The sequence below is a fragment of the Artibeus jamaicensis genome, unplaced genomic scaffold, assembly GCF_021234435.1.
Source record: "Artibeus jamaicensis isolate MK-2021 breed Jamaican fruit bat unplaced genomic scaffold, CSHL_Jam_final contig_1715, whole genome shotgun sequence".
Taxonomy (NCBI): Eukaryota; Metazoa; Chordata; class Mammalia; order Chiroptera; family Phyllostomidae; genus Artibeus; species Artibeus jamaicensis.
In genome coordinates, this window is record NW_026521335.1 from 2259690 (window position 1) to 2270879 (window position 11190).

The 11190-nt window shown below is 37.8% G+C and overlaps 1 protein-coding gene across 1 annotated transcript; it reads right to left on the reverse strand.

Moving 5' to 3' along the window:
* Positions 1-1617: 1617 nt before the first annotated feature.
* Positions 1618-2119, reverse strand: LOC119065123 (60S ribosomal protein L23a-like). The gene has a single exon (XM_037167065.2). The coding sequence runs from the start codon at positions 2111-2113 to the stop codon at positions 1646-1648; it is 468 nt and encodes a 155-aa protein (XP_037022960.2). The 5' UTR covers positions 2114-2119; the 3' UTR covers positions 1618-1645.
* Positions 2120-11190: the final 9071 nt, after the last annotated feature.

Consider the following 11190-nt stretch of genomic DNA (forward strand, 5'->3'; position numbering starts at 1 on the left):
TGAGTGACAAAAGAATATCTGCTTAATGATCACCTCAGCTGTTAGCTCAACCCCCCCCAACCCAGGGTTTGTCCCTGGAACATGCTCCCAGGCCAGGTTCCAGAACAACCTGCTTTCTCACCAACCTCATCTTGCCATGAGAAACCATTTGTTTCAAGGCATCAGTCACTAATTTATTGATCAGGCTCATCTTCTAGTTGGAAGGGTCATTCCTTCAGTCCTGAACCTTGAACATGTCTCAGCCCCTCCTTGCTGTTTCCAACTTGACCTTTACTTTAAGGTTAGGATAACACTATTTCAGGCTTAGTTTTCTTATTGATTGAATAAAAACATCCCTTTGCTCCGAGTCCAAAATCCATTCCTCTGAACCTATTCTGAATTGTAACCTCCAAAGCCACCCAAACCCTGGGTATTAGCATTCTAGACTCTTTCAAAAACATTCCCTTAAACTAAACAGCCTAGCACAGAAAACGAAACAAAACTCCTAGTCTTTTAGGGTCAGAGAAATCTGGGTTCAAGTCACAGCTCCGCCTCTGACTATGAGACTTCAGACCGGTTACTTGCTTTTTTAAGCCTTTAATATCTATTTCAGAGTTATGTCAATGCCTAAATAAGGAAGATATATAACAAAATGATTTTAGTCCCTTCCTTAAATTTTTCCCTATTATTTTCTGTATTCCCAATTTGAAATCTTCTCTGATGCCCATATCTACAGACATTCAAACTGCTACCTGTATCCTAGACTCACTACTTCCAAATTCTTCTTCCAAAAGTCCTATCTCCCAGGAGTTGCACTCCTGAGGTTCTGATGTTACATCCTTAGATATATTTTGCATAAAAAGTTATATTTGTCATAACTAGTTTGCATAAAATTTATGCCATTTTAGCTCAATAAAAGTATTTTCATTGCTAATTTAAATGCATTTCAAAATTATTCTGAAAAGGTATTTCATTGAACTTCAGCAGGGCATTTGGCGAGATCTCTTCTTCTTGTGGACAAGTTAGAGTAATCTTGGGTGCATGGCAATTATATAATTGCTAAAACTAAAAGGTGTGATTAATGAAATAGTATTTTTCTGAAGAAAACTTATAGTACCCTGCCAGTATTCTCTTACATCTTATTCTAGTGAACATTTGTATTAATTATTTGGATGCTGATTTTAAAGCAAACCTGTCAAATTTACAGATGACAGAAAGCATTCAAGTCAAAATTGGTTACCAAAAGAAAATATCTCAGCCAGCTGTATTGATGGGCTGAATAAAACAAAAAGTTTAAAGTTCTTTCCTTGAATACAAAAAACAGCAACACCAACACTGGATAAGATTGAATTGGTTTGCAGTAATCTCTCTCCCAAAGTCAACTCAGTGTGATTTCATATTGTTTTTGTCAAAAAAAATTCAATACAATCATAGGATGCATTAGAAGTCTAACCTTAGACTAATGGAGGTAAGGTATTCCTCTGTCTTATGCAGCTAATTCATGTTGGTGACACATATTAAAAAAGACACTAGTAAGTTGAAATTCATTTAAACAGGAAATCATTAGGATTATAAACCATGTAAAAAGAGGAATGTCTGAAAGAAGCAAGGATTTTTTTTTTTAGTATGAAATTTTTATATTTAGAATTAGCCAGCTGGACTCAGTTTAGATGATCCCAATTTTGTTTGCAACATCCAAAGCATCATAGTCTGGAGCCAGTCGAACATATGCCTTCTTCTCCCCATCAGGCCTGATCAGGGTGTTGACCTTGGCCACATCAATGTCATAGAGCTTCTTCACAGCCTGTTTGATCTGGTGCTTGTTGGCCTTGACATCCACAATGAACACAAGTGTATTGTTGTCTTCTATCTTCTTCATGGCTGACTCAGTAGTCAGGGGGAACTTGATGATGGCATAGTGATCAAGCTTGTTTCTCCTGGGGGCGCTCTTCCGAGGATATTTAGGCTGCCTTCGGAGCCGCAGTGTCTTAGGCCTCCTGAAGGTGGGTGATGTGCAGATCTTCTTTTTGTGGCTGTGGACGCCTTTTAGCACTGCTTTCTTCGCCTTCAAAGCCTTTGCCTTGGCTTCGGCTTTGGGAGGCGCAGGGGCTTCCTTCTTCACTTTGGGCGCCATCTTCGTGAAAAGCGGAAGCAAGGATTTTTAAACTGCACAAAAGACTCCAAAGGTTTTAAAGGAAAAGGACAATCCTAGCATTCAGAAACTTTAGAAAAGTTTCTCATCTCAAGGAGCTCACATTTGTGTTGATTAGTGTAATAGGGGCAGACTCAAAATGGGGAAAAATGACTAATTTTGCGTAGGAGAGTAGGGAAAGTTTTTAGAGTTGAATGATGCTGAAATTGAATCTTAAAAGATAATGGGGAGGATTTCATCACCAGCAAGCAGGGCAGGTCATTTAAGGCAAAGAGGAAAACACATAAACTCCCAGGGAAGGGGTTAAAGCAGTGAGAAAGCACACAAGTTAGACTCCACATTTCTGCTTAAATGCAATTTCTTCAATGAAACTTATCCTGGTCCTTGACCCCTCAACCTAAATTAGGTTTTCCTGTTATACTGGCTCCTCAGTCTATATAGCTCATAGTTTATATTTTATATTTATTTCTGCACTGTTTAGTATCAATATGCCTACTATACTGCATGTTCCACCTGGCATTGAGGCTGTGACTGGCATATGATAAACACTTAAATATGTCAAAATATGCACATAAAGACAAAAATTAAAACAGATTATGGCAAGTGCTACACTGTGCATATGCATTCCTCAAGAGACAAGGAATATGTAAACTAATAATATTTAAACTAATTGAGTCTTATGGGAGAAAGAGAACAGAGGAAGTTGTTGAAGGCAGATGGAGCAGCTCCAACAAATGACAGGGGCATGAAACAACATGGTATGTACAAAGAACTCTGAGAACTTCCACATGTTTGTTCATAGGTAGGTGCAGAGGAGTGGGAGCTGAAAAGACCAGAAAGGTACGCAAGAGCCAAATCTGGCATCCACTCAATGAATATTTATTGAGCACCTACTCATGAAAAGTTTCTTGATCCATACTAAGAAGTTTGGGTTTTATCCAAACAGTATTGGGTAACTACTGAAGGATCTGAGAGTCCTCTGATTCAATTTGTATTTTGGAAAGTTCATCCTTGAGATTGGGCAGTGGATTATGTAGATGGTGGCAAGACTGGAGGCAAATAGAGGTCACTTAGGAAGGTGGTTCAGAAATCCAGGTTAAAAAAAAAAGCAGTGGCAGTGGGAACAAAGAGGACATAGTTTGAGGAAATATTTAGAAATAGAATCGGCAAAATTTGATATACATTCTTTTAATAGGAATTTTCTCATTTTGGAAAATGAGAAATAGTAGAGTTTAGGGTGGTTCTTGAATTTCTGATACAAACAATGGAGTAGATTGTGATACACAGAGAAAAGGACTATAGGAACAAGAGAAAATTAATATGGGAGAAACTGTGAAGTCCATTTAGTACATACTGATAACTGGGGAAGAGATTGCTAGCTGTCTAGCAGAATCTATTTTCTTCTTTTCACACATATTGCATACATTGATAATGGCAGCTAAGATGTGGCAGCCCCACACTTCTTTGGAACTACATTTCCCAGTCCTCTTTGAAGCAGACTGGTGGCGTATGGCTAAGATCTTCCTTTCTTTTCTTGTCAAGTATATTTTTATCGATTATGCTATTATATTTGTCCTTTTTCTCTCCTTTATTCCCCTCTACCCTGCAACACCCTCCCACCAGCATTTCCCCCACTCCTTAGTTCATGGCCATCGGTCATACACATATAAGTTTGTTTGTTTGTTTGTTTTTAGGTTCAGTTGTTGATAGTCATGAGTTTGTTGTCATTTTACTGTTCATAGTTTTTTTTTATCATCTTCTTTTTCTTAGATAAGTCCCTTTAACATTTCATATAACAAGGGCTTGGTGATGATGAACTCCTTTAACTTGACCTTATATGAGAAGCACTTTATCTGCCCTTCTATTCTAAAGGATAGCTTTGCTGATAGAGCAATCCTGGATGTAGGTCCTTGGCTTTCATTACTTGGAATACTTCTTTCCAGCCCCTTCTTGATTGCAAGGTCTCTTTTGAGAAATCAGCTGACAGTCTGATGGGAACTCCTTTGTAGGTAATTGTCTCCTTTTCTCTTGCTGCTTCTAGGATTCTCTCCTTAATTACAACCTTGGGTAACTTAATTATGATGTGCCTTGGTGTGTTTCGCCTTGAGTCCAACTTCTTTGGGACTCTCTGAGCTTCCTGGACTTTTTGGAAGTCTATTTCCTTTGCCAGATTGGGGAAGTCCTCCTTCATGATTTGTTCAAAAAACTTTTCCACTTGTTGTTCTTCCTCTTCTCCTTCTGGCACCCCTATGATTGAGATGTTGGAACATTTAAAGTTGTTCTGGAGGTTCCTAAGCCTCTCCTCATTTTTTAAAATTCTTGTTTCTTCATTCTGTTCTGGTGAATGTTTATTTCTTCCTTCTGCTCCAAATCATTGATTTCAGTCCTGGTTTCCTTCCCATAACTGCTGGTTTCCTGTATATTTTTCTTCATTTCACTTCATTTCATTTTTCTGCCTTCACTTTTTCCTCTATTTTGCAACCATATGCAACCAATTCTGTGAGCAACCTGATTAACAGTGTTTGAACTCTGCATCTGATAGGCTGGCTATCTCTTCATTGCTTAGTTCTTTTTCTGGATTTTCATCTGTTCTTTCATTCAGGACATATTTCTTTATTTTGGTGCAGCTGTTAAGTTGTAAGGGGCAGAGATTTAGGTATTTGCAATGGTGGGGCAACCCACATGGCTGCATTTTGGTGCTCTATGTGGGGGAGGGTTTAGAGAGGAAAGAGTGCTGCTTTCTTGGCTCTCAGATGGCTTTCAATCACTTCCCTTGCTACTCATAAGCAAATTGGGCCCTTCTGGTTCTGATTCCCAGATGGGTGGGTTTGTGTACATTCTAGGACCCTTCGGGTCTTTCCAAAGAACTCTCCTGTGAGTCTGGCAATCTCTCCTGCCAGTGCAACCCCCAGAAGTTTTTACAGCTAAAGGTTTTGAGTCTTTTTATTTTTTCTTGCACTGGAATCCTGGGTTGTGTGGGTCTGTCCGCTTCCCAGTTGTTCCTCCTGGTTTATCCACATGCAAATGTGACACTGACAGCCACCACCTAGACATGTGTCCTCTCTGCCCTGTCTGCCCATCTCTGCCCTTCCTACCAAACCAGATGAATGTTTATTCTTTAACTCCTTGGTTGTTGGACTTCTATATAGTTCAATTTTCTGGCAGTTCTGCTTGGTTTTTGTTTTTAAATTTGTTGTTGTCTTTAGTTGTGCAAAGAGGCAAAGTGTATCTACCTACGCCTGTCCACATGACTATGATCTTGCTGATGAACATGACCAAGAGCAAAGTATAAAACTTCTTTCTCAGTTGCTTAAGAAATCCTTTTGTCTGGGTTTCTACCCATCTCTCTTCTAATGCTTGGAATGTTAATTACCAGAATGGCCTAGGAAGAAGTTACAAGTTGTGGGTGGCAGAACATTTATTCATTAGCCTGGGTCCCTGCATTATCACAGCTGTCTGCTGACCTGGAACGCTCATCATAGGGTATTTATGTTATAGAAAAAAATAAATGTTAGTTAAGCCATTAAATGTTAATCCTTTTGTTGCAACAGCTTAGCTTGCCTCATAAAACATCCAAGTGGAGATATAGACAGTTGCCTATACTAGTCTAAAGTTCAAGAAGGAAGTAGACTTATCAGTTAGAATCAAATTAAATTAGATGACTGACATCAGGTGGATGGCAAAATACAAGTTTCCATTCTTCACCCACCCTCAGAAACATCAATTTTATAACTATAAACAAAAATATCTTCATGAGATTCCAGAATCCAGGTGAGAGATTACAGCACCTGGATACAGCACAGGAATGAGAGAAGGTGTCTTAAAGAAGGTAGAAAGAATAGTGCTTTACTCAAGTCACCCTCCCCACAAGCTTCTGCAGCACAGAGCTGATAGGAATATCTTTGCCTAGAAGTTCTCCTTTGGAGAAGAGAGAAAAGTGGGAATCTAATTTCACTGTGGATCCTGGCAACATGCCCACTCCATTGGACCCAGGATCCAACCCAACACCACAGACCCAGATATCAGGCCTGTCTATTGACCCAGGCACTGGGCCCACCCATGGGCCCCTGAACCAAGCACACTCTCCCATAGACTCTGGCACTCAGCCTGCCTGCCTACAGACCCAGATCTGGTAACCAGTCACTCATGGACCCTGATAGCAGGCTTGCCCAGCATCTCTGGCTGAATTGGCTGGTGAGTGGGTTAAGCTGGTCTGTAAAGATTGGAAGAGGTGACTACTTCGTCAAATGTTCAGACTCAAATGCAAGGCTACAAGGATCATGAGGAATCAAGGGAAAAGGACACTACCAACGGAATAAAATAAAGCTTTAATAACCAACCTTAAAGAATAGAGATTTACAAACTGCCTGACAAAGAATACAAAATAATAATATGAAGGATGCTCAGTGATCTACAAGAGACTACAGATAGGCAACCAAATAAAATCAGTAAAGCAATACATGAACAAAATGAGAAATTCACTGAAAATACTAAAACCATAAAAGAAAACCAAGCAGAAATTCTGAAGCTGAAGAACTCAATGACTGAATTGAAATATTCAATAGAATGTGCAAACAGTAGGCCTGATCAAATGGAAGTAATAATCAGCAAGCTTAAAGACAAGTCATTTGAAATTATCCAGTCAGAAGAACAAAAATTAAAAGTAATGAAAAAGAGTGAAAAAGTCTATAGGATTTTATGGGATACCATTAAATTAATCAATATACACATTTTGAGAGCTCCAAAAGGAGAAGAGCAAAAGAAAGGGGCAAAAAGTTTATTTAAAAGAATAATGGGTGAAAACTCCCCAAATTTACAGAGCAAGATAAGCATCCAAAATCCTGAAGCCCAAATTGATCATCGTTTGCTCCTTGATTTGAAGATCATTTGCTTTGTCTGAAGCATTTGACTGCACTCTGCTTTACTAACCAATGTGATACTTTTGCAGTTACTGAAAGTGGGAAGTGTTCACCTTTGTGTTATCAGCTTGGAGTGAACCTGGAGTGGCCAAGGTGTGCTTGGGACGTTCATGTTTCCCTAGACATAACAGAAACTGCAGAGCTCCAGTTCACTACTTTCGTCCCCATGCATTCCCCAGTAATGCTGTGCTTGTGTCCAGAGAAGAACACAAGAGAAACACTGTCCTATAGAAGCTGCCTCCGTTTCCGCAAAAACATCTTCAAATAAATTTACTTTAAAGAGGTCTGCACTGCAGCTCATTATAATTAAATGATCAAAAGTCAAAGACAAAGAGAATTATGAAAGCAGCAAGAGAAAGTCCACTTGTCACATACAAGGGAACCCCCATAAGATTGTCATCAGATTTCTGAGCAGAAACTTTACAAGGCCCAGAAAGTGGAATAATATATTCAAAATGCAGCCAACCAAAAATAGTATATTCCACAAAATTTTTCCTTAAAAATGAAGGAAAAATAAAGACTTTCTCAGACAAAACTGAGCTTTTCACCACTATACCAACATACTTCCTAAAAGTGCTAAAGGAAGCTCTTCAAGTTGAAACAAAAGAATGCTAAACAGCAACATGCAAGCATATGAAGATATAAATCTTACTAAAAGATAAGTATACAGACAAAAACAGAATATAGAACTTTAAGGGTGGTTCATAAATCACTTTTTTAATTGTTGAAGTACAATTAACATTTAACATATTATATTAGTTACAGGTATACAACATAATGATTCTATACTTGTATATATTACAAATTGATTATACAATAAGTCTAGTTAACAATCTCATGATAGAAACTTTTAGCAACTTTCTCTCTTAGCAACTTTCAAATATGCAATATAGTATTATTAACTATAGTCACCATGCTGTACATTATATCCCCATGACTTATCTATTTTATAACTAAAAGTTTGTATGTTTTGACTCCCTTTACCAATTTCACTCCCTCCCTCACCCTCCACCTTAGGCAATCACCAATCTGTCCTCTGTACAATTAGCCTGGTTTTTGTTTTGTTTTGTATTTTTAAGATTCCACATGTAAGTAAGACCATACTGTATTTGCCTTTCTCTGACTCATTTCATTTAACACAATGCCTTCAAGAACCACCCATGTTGTTGAAAATGGCAAGATTTTATTCCTTTTTTGTAGCTGAATAATATTCCATAAGGAATAATATTATATCTACATATACGTGTATATATGTAGCATATTTCCTTTATTCATTCATCTATTGATAAATGCACATTTTGGTTATTGTAAATAATTCTCACTGAAGATGGAGGTGCATCTATCTTTTCAAGTTAGTGTTTTCATTTTCTTTGGATAAATACCCAGAATTGGAATTGATGAATCATATGGTAGTTCTATTTTTTTATATTTTTAAGGAACCTTAATACTGTTTTCCACAGTGGGTTCACCAGTTTATATTCCCACCACATTCTTGCCAATACTTGTTATTTCTTGTCTTTTTTATAATAACCATTCTAACAAGTGTGAGATGGCATCTCATTGTGGTTTTAATTTGCATTTCCCTAATGATTGGTGATGTTAAGTACCTTTTCATGTTTGTATTGACCATCTGTGTGTCATATTTGGAAAAATGTCTATTAGAGCTTCTGCCAATGTTTTTAAATGAAGTGTTTGTTTTTTTGCTATTGAGTTGTATGAATTTGCCCTGGCTGGTGTGGCTCAGTTGGTTGGAACATCATCTCGACTTGTATAAATTTATATTCTAGTATAAAGTTAAAAGACAGGGCTGTTAATAAAAAAACTATAATAAAAAACTGGTTAAAGAATCCACAATACAAAAGAAAATTCTGACATCAATAATATAAAGAGTATGAGGGGAAGCAGTAAAAGCATAGAATTTTTGTATGCAATTGAAGTTAGGTTTATTATCAGCTCAAAAGAGATTATAACAATAAGAAATGTTACACAAGCCTCATAGAAACCACAAGGAAAAAAAACCTAATGCACATATCAAAAATGTAAAGAGAAAAGTATAATACTACTAAAAATCATCAAATCACAAAGGAAGATAATCAAATTGATTAAGGTCAAAGTCATGGATATGAATATCATAAAAAGTGTCAACCTAAAGAAGAGAGCTTCATTAGAACACAGGGGAATACAATCATTAAAGTGTGCATGGAGGAAAGAAGACAAAATCACACAAAATGACTGTTGAAAAAATAAGAGAATTAGAGGATAGTAATATATGACAGAAGCCAAGAGAAGAGACAGTATCAAGGATGAAGCTGTCAAGTGTTCAAATGCTACAAAGAACCAAGAAAATGTTAGGACTGAAAATGGCCATTGAATTTAGAAGTTATGATGACTTTGATTTTAATAGTACAATAGAGTATGGCAGAAAAGGAGTCAAAATGATACTGAATTGAATGTAGTAAATTAGAAGGAGAGGAAGGAGAGTCAAGGGGAGACTACCCTTTAAAGAAGTTTCATTCTGCAGGAAAATAAATATAGTAAGATCAAGAAAGAAATTATTTTTAAGATGGCAGACACCTGAACATGCCTTTATGCTAAGGATAAAAAGAAAATGTGTACTGGAGAGAGAGGTTAACAGATGAAGTTTCAAGAGAATATGGGAAATGATGAGGTCCAGGATTGGGCCAGATTTGAGACTCTCCACCGCAAGAGAAAATGAGATTAGAAGGAATGCAGAAAAAAGTATGTTTCTAAAGGTGTCACAAGAAAGTAAGAAATCATTATTTTCTCTAAAAGTAAAGAGTAAGGTTGGTGTTTGACTTACAGCTCAATAAAAGTGGTAAAAATTCAGAACAGCTACTGGGAGTGGAAAAACATGTTCTGTGAAGCCACAGTTGAATGACTTCCTCTGGGTGTAGACAGTAGCTACACCCTATTTTGAATCTTATGATTGATTCAAAAAAGGAATTCTGAGGAGCAATAGGGATTCTTATGTCAGTGTGGTATGAGAATATAGGTCAAAAAGTGGAAGATACTGGTGAACAATAGCCTCTCTTCATCACTTGAATTTCTCCATCACTTGATCCTGGCATTTTTGGAGATTTTATACTAGATTTCCTGCTACAAATCTGACATTATCACCACCACCATGCCTTTCTAAGTCTGAAAATTACTTTTTCTAGATTACCTTCCTATATATTCCAGGTTGCAATTTGCCAATGAAAGAGACTTGTGTGAAATTTGGAAGGTGGGAGCAAAGAGGAAGCCATTATTCCTAGGAGATCAAGGCAGCCAGATATGATAGCTTCTGCAGGCGTGTCAAACTCATTTTCACTGAGGGCCACATCAGCCTCTCAGTTGCCTTCAAAGGGCCGAATGTAATTTCAACTCCTTAACAGTTAGGGAGTAATTACATTTACACAGTCTCCAAATTATTTCAGCCCTTAGAAGGCAACCATGAGGCTAATGTGGCCACCGGTGAAAATGAGTTTGACATCCCTGTTCTAGAGCTTTCCCACAGTGAGTTTTTCCCCAGTGCTCTGGAGACCTTCACTCACTCAGCTCCTTCCACAATCACATAATTTCTAATTCCTACGTTAAATCTCTTGTTCCCTTAATACATAGGCATCTCTCTTTTTCTAATCAACGCCAGATGAGTAGAGTACAGTAGACCCAGTGTTAACATAGCTGTCTTTTTTCCTTTAAAAGGAAAAAAGAAACAAAATCTGATTATTCTGACCTCCATTCAACTTTATTTTCCTTGTTTGGAAAAACAGCTGGGGGCACCTCAGACATCATTCTTGGATTCTTGAATCCTGTCACCTTAAAAAACTTCCTGCATTCCTGAGAGAAGGCTTCTTCTTGGATGCCATCATTCCCACAATGCTCCTGCATACTTGGATGCTGTCACTGCAAACAAACCCCCAGCATTCTTGGCAGTGCTCATTAATATGAGACCAGGCAACAGGTATGGGATTTGGACACATCATGGGGCTAACCCTGGATCCTCTTTAACATCTTCCTAAGTAGTGAATCATCATGGTCATACTCAGTCAGTTGTTTAGAGAACAAGAGGACTCTTTACTACACCATTCTTTACTACTGCATTCCTCGGGTAGTGCAGGTTCCAAAGCCAGCTGTATA